Raw genomic sequence first — 14,182 nt, forward strand, 5'->3', positions numbered from 1 at the left:
TTTCATCAATTATGAGGCACAGCTGGATTTCAGAGATGTGTGTGTGTGTGGGGAAAGGTGGTGCTTCTTAGGGTTGATTTCATACGGCATCTCATTCTTTCTAAATTTCTGTGTAATATTTGTAGTGTGGAGGTACTATTATTTACTATTTTCCTGTTAATGGGTATTCTGGTTGTTTCTAGTTCTGTTTTTGCTTTTGCTATTGTAAACAATGCTGCAATAAAAATATTTGTGTGTGTGTGTGTATACACACACACACATATATCTTTGCTTACAAGTGTTTTTATATTTGTTTATTTAAACTTTTAATTTTGAGATAATTATAGATTCATATACATTTGTAAGAAATAATATAGAAAAATCCAGTTTCCCTTTTTTAAAAAAGATTTTATTTATTTATTTAAGAGACAGAGAGACCACAAGCAGGCAGAGCTGCAGGCAGAGGCAGAGGGAGAAGCAGGCTTCCCGCTGAGGAGGGAACCCAATGCCGGGCTCGATCCCAGCACCCTGGGATCATGACCTGAGCCGAAGGCAGATGCTCAACCGACTGAGCCACCTAGATGTCCCCGGTTTCCCTTTTCCCCAGTTTCCCTTAGTAATAAAACCTTGTAAAACTCTAGTTTTGCTTATACTTATTTGTGTGCGCGTGCACTTGTGTGCGTGTGTGTGCGTGTGTAGTTCTGTGCAGGATGATCACTGCATAGGGACACCTGCCCATCACCGCAGTCAGATAATGGAATAGTTTCATTGTCACAGGATCCCTCCTGCTGACCTTTTATTATCACACCCACCTCCCTCCTGTTCCCTCCCTCTCCATCCCTAACTCCTGGCAACCACCAACCTGTCCTCCAGTTCTATAATTTTGTCACTTGGAGAACATTACATTAGCGGAATCATACAGTGTGTAACCTCTTGGGATTGGGTTTTTTTCCCACTCAGTGTGATTCCCATGAGATCCACCCATGTTGTTGCATGTATCAGCAGTGTGTGTGCCTTTTTGTTGTGAGTAGTATTCCGTGGTATGGAGGGACCAAACTCTGTTTCTTCATTAACTCGTTGAGGGACATCTGGGTTGTTTCAGTTTTTGGCTACTGCAAATAATGCTGCTGTAAACATCCATGTACAGGTGTTTTTATGGGAACATAATGTTTTCATTTTTCTGAGGTAGTCACCCAGAGTGTAGTTGTTGGGTGGATGATATTTGCATATTTAGTTTTATAAGAAACTGCCGAAGTTTTCTAGACTAGCTGTGCCATTTACGTTCCTACCAACAACGTGCAAGTGATCCAGTTCCTCTGCATTCTTGTCAGCATTTGGTATTGTCATGATTTCCTATTTTAGCCATTCTTACAGGTGTGCAGTGGTATCTCATGGTGGTTTTAATTTGCATTTCCCTAATGACATTGAACATATTTTTTCATGCTTGTATGTGTATATCCCCTTTGGTGAAATGTCTGTTTATGCTTTTTGCCCATTTTTAAAATTAGTAATGCTTTTATTTTTATAGGATACATTGCTAGAAGTAGGATTTCTGAGTCAAAGTATATGGGCATTTAAAAAAACTGTACTGTCTAGGGTGCCTGGGTGGCTTGGTCAGTTATGATCCTTCAGCTCTGGTCATGATCCCAGGGTCCTGGGATCGAGTCCTGCGTTGGGCTCCTGCTCAGCGGGGAGTCTGCTTCTCCCTCTGCTCCTCCCCCATCTCGTGTGTGCGCGCTCTCTCTCTCTCTCTCTCTCTCTCTCTCTCGCAAAAATAAATAAATAAAATTCTTAAAAAAAATTGTACTGTCTGATCTCTTTGCAGAAAGATGCAGCAATTCACATTTATATTCCCAACAGTGCTCATTTACATATACTTGTGCTCCGTCTATGATTGGTTTTAAAGTTGATAGTCCTGAATTGGTATCTTAATACTGTGACACTTTGCTGGCCACTGGTGAGACTGAGTATCTTTTCATCTGTTTATTGGCCAATATTTCCTCCTTTCATGATTTGTTTGTTGACTTGTTGAAAAGTTTATTATTTGAGTTGCTTGTCTTTCACTTACCCGTTTGTAGAAGCATTCCATGTATTATGGCTTTTAATCCTTTTTCAGTTATATGTGCTGTAAGTATTTTCTCCAGTATATCATTATTGTTTTACCATGTTTATGGTATCTTTTGCCATATAGAAATTTAAGAATCTTATGCAGTTAATTATATGAACCTTTTTTTTTTCTAAGTAGGCTCCATGCCCAGTGTGGAGCCCAGCATGGTGTTTGAACCCATGACCCTGAGATCAAGACCTGAGCTGAGACCAGGAGTCAGACGCTTAACCGACTGAGCCACCCTGGTGCCCTGAATGAACCTTTAAAATTTTGGTTTTAGAGTATCCTGTCCTGAGGTTCTTCTGTATTTTTGTCTATTATTTTTACAGTTTTATTTTTTCCCATTTATATTTTTCTTTATCTTGATCCATCTGGAGTTTTGTTCTGTCTGGAGTTTGAAACACAAGTTTATTCTTCTTTTCTTTCAACCCTGTAGCCAGCCACTTGTGTTATTGCCCCTGCTTAAGCAGCCCATTCTTCCCCATCTGAATTGAAGTGCTATTATTATATTTAATGTTTCCATATTTATTTGGATTTTTTATGAGGGGTTTCCCCATACTCCATCAATATGTTTATTCCTGCACCCCAAACCACTCTGTGCCAAGTCCTTCCTTGGACTTATTAGTATAATCCTTGGGATTATTATTGGAATTGTATTCAATTTATGCATTAATTGATGTATACGTAATTAATTTATACATTAGTGACTTTATTTTAATAAATCTTATTCAGGAAAATGGTATTTCTATTTATTTTGACTTTTATACCTTTTAAGAAAATATTATGCTTTTCTTCATATAGGACTTTTATCTTTCTTGTTTAAAAGTAGGATTTATTTTACTTTGGTTACTATTGTAAATGGAATTCCCTTGCCCCATTTTGTTTACTTAAAAAAATAAAATTTTAATGTTATAGTTTCATTTATTGCAATATTTTTTATTTGTGGGTTGGAAACATTTTTATATCTTTGTAGATCTGCTTTTTTTGGCTTAACATTATAATCAGCTTTTTATTTATTTATCTTTAAAAATGCTATTTCAAGTTCTCTATAAGCATTTAAAATAGTTGTATGCTTTTTCCTCATCATAACTTACATTTTAACTTATTTTTAAAAATTAAAAAAAAAAAGATTTTATTTATTTATTTGTCAGAGAGAGAGAGCATAAGCAGGGGGAGTTGGAGAGGGAGAAACAGGCTTCCCCCTGAGCAGGGAGCCTGATGCAGGGCTCGATCCCAGGCCCCCACGTCATGACCTGAGCTGAAGGCAGACGCTTAACCAACTGAGCCACCCAGGTGTCCCTCAGCATAACTTTTGAATTGTATTTCTCCATTCGTTGTAGCTCAAGGTAGCAATATTTCTGATTCTTGAGACATGAATACTACTTTAATACTTGTTTTGGAAAGAAGCTGAGTTCAGAAAAGCATAAAGCCAAGAAAGACATCACCAGCAATTCTTTTACCAAGTGGCTCTTAATGTTTTCACATAATTCCCTTCAGGAGTTTTTCTTTTTAGCATAGTTGAGAGTGTACTTAATATATAGTTTTGTATCCTGCTTATTTTTCATTTTATGTTATAAACTTGTAGGTTTGAGTTTTAAGGGCTAAATAGCATTCGGTTATAAGCTGTGCTATGGTTTGTTGAGCCAGTTTCCCAAGTGTCAAATCTTTAGTGGTTTTTAACTTTCCCCAGGTGTAGATAATGTTGTTTTTAGTATCTTCATTCCTAAATCTTTATGTAACTTGTAGATTGCCGTTGAGGATTGGTTATCTGCCAGGAAAATTTATAGGTTGAAGGATGTGAACCTCTGGAAAATTTAATTTATTACACATAAATGTAGAGCATGGCCCATTGCAATGGCTAGTGGTGATTGTACTGTGCTAAGTCTGAGATATGGCTGATGCTGTTAATTGGCTGATTTTTATGGGTACAGTTGACTCCGTTCCAGGTGACATTGGAGCTTTCCACATGAGGATAATCTGGTCCATTTTCATGATGTACTTGGTTTTCCCCAAAAGGTTCCTGTAACATAGTGAAAGAAGCACTTTGAAATATGCCCTCTTTCATAAGGTTAATTTGATGTCATTCGTAAAAATGCAGCTTTTATTGCTGCTCCTGTCAGTTGTTCTAACATTTGCCATAAAAAGGTACAGGATTCCTAAGAATATTATTACAGATTAATATGGCAGGATAAGAAATCTTGAAATATAGGTCAAAACTTAGGAAAACCAGTGTTTGCAGAATTTCAGCAGTAAGCTACTTAAGCTCTGCTGGTGTTGGTAGTTTTAAATTCAGGAGTAAGGTATTCAATTTTCCATTCCTTCATTTCTTTATCAGGCTTTACTGAGCACCTTGAGGGCAGTTTTCTTTTAAAGATTTATTTATTAGAGAGAGGGAGAGAGCACATGTGTGTGATTGAGTTTGGCGGGGAGGGGCGGAGGGAGAGGGAGAGAGAATCTCAAGCAGATTCCCTGCTGAGCACGGACCACAATGTGGGGCTCGATCTCAGACCCTGAGGTCACCACCCGATTGGAAACCAAGAGTTGGATGCTTAACTGACTCTGCCACTCAGGTACCCCAGTTTTTTTTTTTTTTTTAATTTTTTATTCTTAACAGCTTTATTGAAGTCTGATTTACATACCATAAAAATCTACCTCTTCTAAGTGTAGAATGCAGTGATTTTTAAAATTTATTTATTTATTTATTTTATATATAGAGAGGGTGCACACAGGGGGGTGGGGAAGTGTCTTAAGCCGACTCTGTACTGAGGGCAGAGCCCAATGTGGGGCTCAGTTTCACGACCTTGAGATCACCACCTGAGTGGAAACCAAGAGTCATTTGCCTAACCAACTGTGCCACCCAGGCACCCCCTGCAGTGATTTTTTTAAAGTAAATTTATAGAGTTGTACAACCATTAACACACCCAGTTTTAGAACATTTTCATTATGTCTATTTTCTATTGTTCCAATTTACAATTAATCCCAATTCCAGCCTTAGGCAACCACTAATTGACTTTTGGTTTCTAAATATTTACCTTTTCTCAACATTTCGTGGAATCCTACAACATGTGGCTTTTTGGGTCTGACTTCTTTCCGTTAGCATAATATTTTCAAGGCTCATCTCTGTCATAGTGTGTTGTCAGTACTTCCGTTCTTGGTATTGCTGAGTAGTATTCCATTGTCTTGAGATACCACATTTTATTTATCCATTCATCTGGTCAACAGTTGTATGCATAAAAACTTAAAGTGATTTTCTTGGCTGATGCTTTTATTTACTTATTTGAAAACTTTTTAAAAAAGGATTTTATTTATTTATTTGCCAGAGAGAGCACAAGCAGGGGGAGTGGCAGGCAGAGGGAGAAGCAGGCTCCCCACTAAGTGAGGAGCCCAATGCGGGGCTCGATCCCAGGACCCTGGATCATGACCTGAGCTGAAGGCAGATCTTTCACCGACTGAGCCACCCAGGCGTCCCTTGACTGGTGCTTTAAAAAATAAATGAAAACATTCGCTGTTACGTTCCCCTACTTAATTACAAACATGCCCAGTTCATTGACTCACGGTAGAAGTTAGCTGTGATGAAGTGCCACGGAGGTAGCTGACCCACCACGGCGATGCCCGAATGCATCTCGCAGAGAGCATTCTGGGAAATAGGAGAGACCGAGATGAGGAAATAAAGAGCCCTACTAGCACAAGTGCTCCTTTCATTTTGCAGGAATGATCATATAAGTGAGTAGAGATGAGAAGAAACGGAAACCTTCGGGTGACAAGGTTATAAATCAGTGCCTACAGTGTGCCTAGGGTTACACAAGTGTGTTCTGCTTGATTCACTAGTCCTGACTGACCTGGGTTCGGATTACAGATTACATGAGATCTTCTGAGATGCATCTCTCTCCTGAATGTCCATCCAGCCTGTATTCTGAATGCCCCCAGGGGAGGGACTGTTTTGGTCATCTTTACCACAGTAGCCAGGCATTGTGCTAGGTGCTGGGACAACGAAGATGAATGAGGTACAATCCCTGTTGTGTGGGAGCTCAGGTCAGCATGAGGAGGCATCTCTAAAGCAGATCATTAACAGAGAGGTTGGTCAAGGGCTGCAGTAGAAAGAAGTTGAGAATGAGGAAGCACTCAGGCAGGCTTCCTGGTGGAGGGGACCCTTGAGCTAAGTCTTGAATGACCAGTAGGTATAAGCTCAGGTCCATCGGGGAAGTGAAAAGGGGACATGGGAAGGGTGATAAATAGCATGGCCTTTGGCAAGGTAGTCATCATTATGAATTAATTATAGGATTAGTACTCCCCCTGGGTTTTCTGCTGTGTTAGGTTGGTTGTGACCTGTCTGTATCTAGAAGGTAATACTGATGATGTAACCCAAACCTTGGGGACTGGTTTTGTGCTGTTCACCTGCATTCCATTCCCTTTAGGGGCTAGATATTATCTAGAGTTGGCAGGGCAGCCCCTGACTTGTGCATTAGAGAGCCAAGTAAACAGAGATTGTTGATTCAATTATTATATTTGCAGATGATTTGTTTAAAGATACAGGATGTGCTTTATTTTTTAAAAGTATTTTTGTTTTTATTATTTTTAAAACAGATTTTATTTATTTATTTGAAAGAGAGAGAGAGAGAGCACGAGCAGGGAGGAGGAGAAGAGGGAGAGGGAGAAGCAGATTCTCCATTGAGCAGGGAGCCCGATGCGGGACTCGATCCCAGGACCTTGGGACCACGACCTGAGCCGAAGGCAGACGCTTAACTGACTGAACCACCCAGGTGCCTCCAGGTTGTGGTTTATTATGGAGACTCTAAACACAGCCCGGGGTTTTTGTTTTTTTGCCCTGAGATAGGGCTTTGGTTGGGCTCCATTTTGCCATTCCTGTTTTGGTTCCTGGAATTTAGATGGTTTTGTTAGGTGTCCCAGTTTTCAGGAAGCCCAGAAATGTGGGCTTGCATGGATTTGTAGAGAGACTAGCATATACACATGTCATATTCAAGAGTGACATCTGCCTTGGAAAGAGGGTTGTTTCAATGTGGGGGGGAGTATTCTGGGACTCATGGCTCAAGATTAATTACTCCCCTATCCACTGAAAAAGCAATTATGGAGCATACACCGTGTACCAGACACTGAGCTAGGTGCAGGGGAGCCAAAGTGGGAGCTGGAAACCAAAGAGTGTTGTTGAGGACAGGTGTTAGGTGTGGGCTAATTAGGCTTCCTTCCTGTGGAGGGCCAGCTTTGATCTTTGACAGTGGTTACCTAGAATGCTGGGATGGATTAGTGATGTCTGTCATGAGCACAGAATGGAGAGTAAATGTGCAAGTGCTGTGTATTTACTGACACCGTGTTAGGGTTTTCTGGTGTAGACGGATGACTTGAGTAAAGGGGGGGTATAGGAGAGAGAGGACATTTGTCTCAGTAAGCATGTTTGCCTTGGTATGGGGTGTATCTGGAATCTACTTTGGATCAGTTTGGGATTAGGTAGGGCTGGAGTACAGATGTTGTTAATTATGTAGTCTTATAATGCTGCTTATTATGTACTCATGTACTGTCTCTTAAATGTCTTTAGCCTGTTTCTTTAGGTGTAAAATGGAGATAATACCTGCCTCACCTGTATATAGTAATGTTGATGGGAGGAGCTAAAGAAATAATGGGTATGAAAATATTTTACTGCCCGCAGAGCAATAAGCCCTTGGAGTATTATTACTGCAGGTGTGGAAGTGAGTGGAACCGGAAATGCCTGAAGTTAGGCAAGGTTGAGCCAGATGGTGACGGCCTCAGGGCCTTTGCACTGGGTCCCTCTGCCTAGTCTGCTGTGTCTGTCACATCCTGGTCATAACTCTAAGGTTAACCTCCATTCAGGCCCCAGAATCTAAACCTGTTCCTGCTGTTTCTTCACCTACCACCTCATCTGGTTTTACTTTCTTCAGAGTTCCCATCAATTGAAATGGTCTGGTTAGCGTCTTTGTGTATCTCCCTCTGCTAAAACTGTGCAGTTGTGGTGAGGCAGAGACTGTGCTATCTTTGTATCCTCAGAGCCTAGGTCAGTAGTGCCTGGTACATAGGAGGAGTTCAGGATTTATTATTATTTTTTAAGGGGAGGGGGATGGGAGAGTGCTAGCATGAGTAGGGTGGGAGGGCCAGAGGGAGAGGGAGAGAATCTTCAGCAGATTCCACACTCAGCATGGAGTCTGATGTGGGGCTTGAGCTCAGGACCCTGAGGTCATGACCTGAGCTGAAATCAAGAGTTGGACGCTTAATCAACTGAGCAACACAGGCGCTCCAATCTCATGGAATTTTTTGGTTAACTTTTCCTTAAGACTCTTTCTATAACAGTTTTAGGTTCACAGTAAAAATGAGAGGGCCTCATGGAGTTTTTAATATTATAACTGGTATGTATTACATAGGAGTTCATGGTGCTATGCGGTTGCATAACAGGGTGCCCCAAGGGTTTAACATAGGTTGCATGAGCGAATAGAAGGGCCTTAAAGTCCACAGACTCAATGGGCCTAGGTGCCCAGGAGCCCTGGGAAGACTGTAAAGAACAGAAGGTAGTATTGGGTGATGGGTATTAAGGAGGGCACGTGTTGTAATGAGCGCTGGGTGTTACACGCAACTAATGAATCATTGAACGCTACATCAAAAACTAATGGTGAACTGTATGGTGGCTAACTTAACATAAAAAAAAAAAGAATAGAAGGTAGTAGCTCTGACTTCATCTCTTTACCAATATGTTCGTGATTTCTTTGGTTATTGAGAAATAAATTTAATTGAATCCACAGTAGTAACTTAATTAAAAATTCATTCCATCAAGTCTGGATCTGACTTCACAATACAATCCCTTACAACAAAATAAAGAACAAGAATCAGAATTCATATTATTTTTTTTAGTGTATGTAACAGGCCATGAAATTATACAATATTTCCAATTTGGCAGTCTGGTGCATTCAATCTCTTGAAAGATAATCTAGTTCCTTAAACTACAAGTGATATGAATTAGAGTTGGACTTTGTGAATTGATTACAATTAGCCCACCCCTCCCCATGCCAGACTGATTTGTTTTTAAATTGGCTTTTATTTTTTTCTCCTCTGCTGGCTGGCACCAATTCCATTTTCCCTCCTTTCTTGTGAATTGTTCCTGTGTCTTCAAGAGGCTGATGAATATGGCTAGACTGTGGGGGGCTTCCTGGAGGTATGTGAGGCAAATGGAGAGAGGTGTGCTGAGGGGCCCAAGTCAATTGCATGTCAATTACCTGCCCATAAATCCAGGTGTCAGGTGTGTATCTCCCCTGAGGTTTAGAGCTAGTGACTCACCCCCTTTCCGGAGGGGCTGGGGCTGACCTGGTTGTCTCTCTTCCTGCACAGGTGGACTGATGAATCACTGGTTCTTTTGCAGGGTAACCTGTCTGTGTGCCCAGTTTGAGGCTGTCCTGCAGCATGGCCTGAAGAGGAGCCGGGGATTAGCGCTAACTGCGGCCGCGATCAAACAGGCAGCAGGCTTCGCCAGCAAAACCGAAACAGGTACTGCTTGGCCTGATGCAGTGTAGAAGATGTAGTCTTTTCTAAAAACTTTTTATTTATTTTTTAATAGCGGGCAAGGCAGGCATTGTGTGGGACTGGGATGGGGGCAGCCTGATGGTGCAGAAATCCACATGTGAGGATGTCTTCCCTGTAGTCAGTAATGGTGTTGTTCTTTGCAGAATCCTCAGAGCCACATGTTGCAATCTCTGGGGGCTCAGGGTCCTGCAGCCAAGGGACTTAAGTCACCAGGTGCCGTGGCAATTGCTGGGAGATGGATGATGTGTTTTAGTTTTGTGCATGGGGATAGCATGACATTTCATAATTAAATCTGTCTTCAACACCAGCAACAGAAACAACAGAATCAGTAGGTCTCTGAGCTTCCAGCTCTGCTACCATGCATTTTAATCCTGTCCAAGTAGTGTGCCGTGCTCCTGTGTGTCTGGATGACAGGGATAACGCTAACAATCACTACTAACACGCAGGAGCACTTTGCACAAGGCTGGAACTTCATTAGTCTTTCATATAAATTAACTCATTCAGTTTTCATGACAGCCTTGTGAGTAGTAGGGACCTTTATTTTCTCCACTGTACAGATGAGGAAACTGTTTAAAGTGATTTGCTTTGGATCTGGACCTAAAAGTGTATCATGTTGTACAAAAAACATTCTATGTCCTTCTTCCCCAACATTTTTATTTTTCGGAGAGAGTGAGGGTGTGAGCAGGGGGTGGGGTTGGGGGGAGAAGGGCAGAGAGAGAGGGAGAAAGAATCTCAAGCAGGCTCCATGCCCAGTGCAGAGCCCGACGTGGGGCTCCATCTCATGACCCTGAGATCATAACCTGAGCCAAAACCAAGAGTCAGATGCGTAACTGACTGAGCCCCCCAGGCGCCCCTCTTCCCCAGCATTTTAAAGAGCAGCTTCTTTCCGACCCTGCTTGTGGCTGCCTCGAATTCCCGAATCTCATTACTGTGATGACCTCCGTGTCCCTGCTGGTGCCCCTCTTTCCCAGCTGACCGTCCGCCCTCGCTGTGTCTGGCGGAGGTGTCTGTTGGGAATTCTCTGCCAAACATGCCCTTTGCCTCCCCTGCTCCCTCGTGTTGTGCATCTCCCTTCCTTTTGCTCTTAGCCCTTCAACGAATCTTCACTTGCTGTCGTTCATCTCACCAGTTGTCCATTTTTGTAAGTGAATGGGGTTCCCGTTGAGGTCAGGGGACAGCTGCAAGAGGGATTCCTGTCACTTTTTGATTTTTCTTCTGTGCTCCTGGTCCCTTCCTTAAAAGTCAGGGACATAGAGGGCCGGGTCAAAGAGGAGCCGCCTTGCAGGGCCTCAGTCCCTGTGGAAACCACTGCCTACTGCCTCGGTCACCTGGGCTGTCGGCCTCTGTGGTCTCGGCGGTGTCTCCTGGCCTCTGCATGGGGGTGGCTCAGTGCTGTGGGCTGGTTGATGAGCTGCTCGAGGATGTAACTTTGCCCACATCCTTGATGTGATGGGCCCTTGTATTTCTTCCTGTTTCCATATTCCCTGGCTCTGCAGCAGCTACCTGAGAGAAACGGGTGTGGAGTAGACCACTAGGCTCTGGGTTGGCTTCCATGCTGTGAGGGCAGCTGCTGACATGGCAGAGGCAGCCTTGGCTTTGGAGTCAGGCGGTGAGTGTCAGTCTGGAATGACTCTGGGGAAGCGCCCCTCTGAACCTTAGTTGTTTTCACCTGTGAGGGCCATCTTCTCGTCTGCCTGGGGGGTTGTCCGGAGGATTCAGTGAGAATCAGTTGCTTTGGTTCATAGAACCTAATAAACATTTAACCAGTTACCCTCCTCTTCCTAACACCCTTCATTTTTATTTATTTATTTATTTTTAAAAGACTTTATTTGTCAGAGAGAGCGCGTGTGCACAAGCAGGGGGAGCGGCAGGCAGAGGGAGAAGCAGACACTCTGCCCAGCAGGGAACCCGACTCGGGACTCGATCCCAGGACCTTGGGATCATGACTTGAGCCAAAGGCAGGCACTTAACCAACTGAGCCACCCAGGTTCTCCCCCAACACCCTTTAAACTTGTAACCATTTCCTCCCTCTCATCCTCACTTGGGACTCTGAGCCTTGGCCATGCAGAATGGCTCTTTCTGTTCCCATCTGGATTAGAATTCTTGTCTTTTTGTCACTTGGGCCTGGTAATCCGAGGAGCACCAGCACGTCTGTGAGGCACCGCCTGAGTTCCCATTCTTGCCCCTTCACTGGCTCTTAGCTCGATTTCTGCACCTGCATCCTGAAGAGAGACTGACCGGCACGCAGTCTCTGCTTTGTTTTCTGCTGCGGAGGAGGTTCTGGGCGGTCTCCTTGCTAATACGAAGCAGGGGAAAGCCAGACCAGCTTAGCTCTCCAGGGGCTGCTGAGGGCTCTGTCAATCTTGCCTGCGGTGCAGTTAACCAATCATTGGTGCCGGATGGTCCGTGGCTAATTAAAATCTCTTTCCCACTGTTGATGTTTGAATAAAAACCTCATATGGGGAGGGGCACATGTGGGTTTTCAACTGCTAGGAGTCGGGAAAGATCGGATCTTTGGCTGCTTGGTTGCTCTCGAAGCCATCGGAATGACCGTGGCAGGCAGAATGGAGAAAATGAAATCTAAAGAGGAGGCCTGCATGGAAATGAGCATCCCTGTGCTTCCTCGTCCTGCTGGCTGCTGGCCTGGGCCCTTTCTGTGGCTTAGCACTTGATACCAGGCCCTAGAGTCGGGCGACTGGGTTGAAATACCCTCCGGGTATTGTGCTGAGCGAAATAAGTCAATCAGAGAAAGACATGTATCATATGACCTCACTGATATGAGGAATTCTTAATCTCAGGAAACAAACTGAGGGTTGCTGGAGTGGGGATGGGTGGGAGGGATGGGGTGGCTGGGTGATAGACATTGGGGAGGTTATGTGCTATGGTGAGCGCTGTGAATTGTGCAAGACAGTTGAATCACAGACCTGTACCTCTGAAACAAATAATACAATATGTTAAGAAAAAAAAAAAAGATAGCAGGAGGGGAAGAATGAAGGGGGGGATTTGGAGGGGGAGACAAACCATGAGAGACGATGGACTCTGGAAAACAAACTGAGGGTTCTAGAGGGGAGGGGGGTGGGAGGATGGGTTAGCCTGGTGATGGGTATTAAAGAGGGCACGTACTGCATGGAGGACTGGGTGTTATACACAAACAATGAATCATGGAACACTACATCAAAAACTAATGATGTAATGTATGGTGATTAACATAACAATAACAAATTTAAAAAAAATACACCATCCGGGACATCCCCTCTCTGAGCTTCCGTTTCCTCAGGTGTAAAATAAGGCCACGCACAGGACCGGCCTCACAGTGTTGTGCTGGGGGCTCCAGGAGGAAGCACCTGCAGAGCCCAGGCCTCGGTACAGAGCTCCTGGAGCTTGTGCTTGATAACATGGCAGCAACTGGAGCACGTGGGTGGCTCCGTCGGGTAAGCGTCTGCCTTTGGCTCAGGTCATGATCTCAGGGTCCTGGGATTGAGCCTCACGTTTGGCTCCCTGCTCAGCGGGGAGTCTGCTTCTCCCTCTCCCTCTGCCCCTCTTCTGCTCATGCTCTCTCTCTCTCAAATAAATAAATAAAATCTTAAACATGGCAGCGACTGTCCACGCTGGGTGATGATGTGCTTATTGTTTGGATGATGCCACTGAGGCCCAAATAAGTTGTTCAAGTTCCCATAACTAGTAAACGGCAGAGCTGAGGATTCCAGCCCAGGTGAGACTGATGTCAAATTCCTGGCTCTGCTCTGCGCCCCCCTCCTCCGGCAGTGGCCCGATGCCCATTGCTACTGCTCTGTAGACCACTCTTGCTCAATTAGCTGAATTGGAAGGGACAGGAGACAGTAAGTAACGGTGAATTAATCTACAGGGCTGTTGCAGTAGCTCTGTTTACAGATGGGAGGTATTACCTTTTGAAGACAGAAGAGCTGAATTTAAAGTAATGACTGAGCAGAATGAGAGTGTTGAAAATCACGCTACAGTAGATAATACTGAGTCCGTGGGGGCAGGACTGCAGTTGGTCATCGGGGGTTAGGTTGCACGCAGGGCTAAGTCTGGAAACTGGTAACCCTTGTATGGTGTACTTAAAAAAATGTTCTTAAAAAGTCATCCACATTTATAAATTAAGATATTTCATGTTGAAATACGGATTTTTTTTTTTTTTTTTTTAAAATACGGATTTTTAGCTTTGTTTCACCTTGAGGCTCTGTGGCTCTGGGCCCACTTTCACTGCTGTGGTTGGAGCCCACGCCCCCTGCCATCTGTAGGGGGGCCCAGTGCTCTGGTTCTCCACACTCTGCTCTTCTCCCTCTTGCCCTTGACAGTTGAGACGCGTGGTGTTGTCATTTATTGTCCCGCTGTTGTTATTCATGTTGTTCGTGTCTGAAATTTAGCAGTTTTCACGCATAAACACCTCTCAGATGATAAGCCTTTGAAGTCAGTTTCCAGAGTGTGGAAATCGTTGTCATTTTTGTCCAGTTTTATAGTTGCTTTCTGGGGAGAGGATTTGTTAGCTTCCTACTTGGCTATAGCCAGAAGTCCCTTGTTTTTGTTTTGTTTTGT

General features: G+C 43.7%; 1 protein-coding gene across 1 annotated transcript in view; it reads left to right on the forward strand.

The window, feature by feature from the left end:
* SNX29 (sorting nexin 29) overlaps positions 1-14,182 on the forward strand; it is a 497,051-nt gene that overhangs the window by 16,793 nt on the left and 466,076 nt on the right. Inside the window, exon 3 of the mRNA XM_035022295.1 lies at positions 9,465-9,589. Within this exon, the coding sequence (XP_034878186.1) occupies positions 9,465-9,589 (125 nt within the window). The remainder of the gene's footprint in view (positions 1-9,464; positions 9,590-14,182) is intronic.

The sequence above is a fragment of the Mirounga leonina genome, unplaced genomic scaffold (assembly GCF_011800145.1).
Source record: "Mirounga leonina isolate KUSES-001 unplaced genomic scaffold, KU_Mleo_1.0 Mir_175, whole genome shotgun sequence".
NCBI lineage: Eukaryota > Metazoa > Chordata > Mammalia > Carnivora > Phocidae > Mirounga > Mirounga leonina.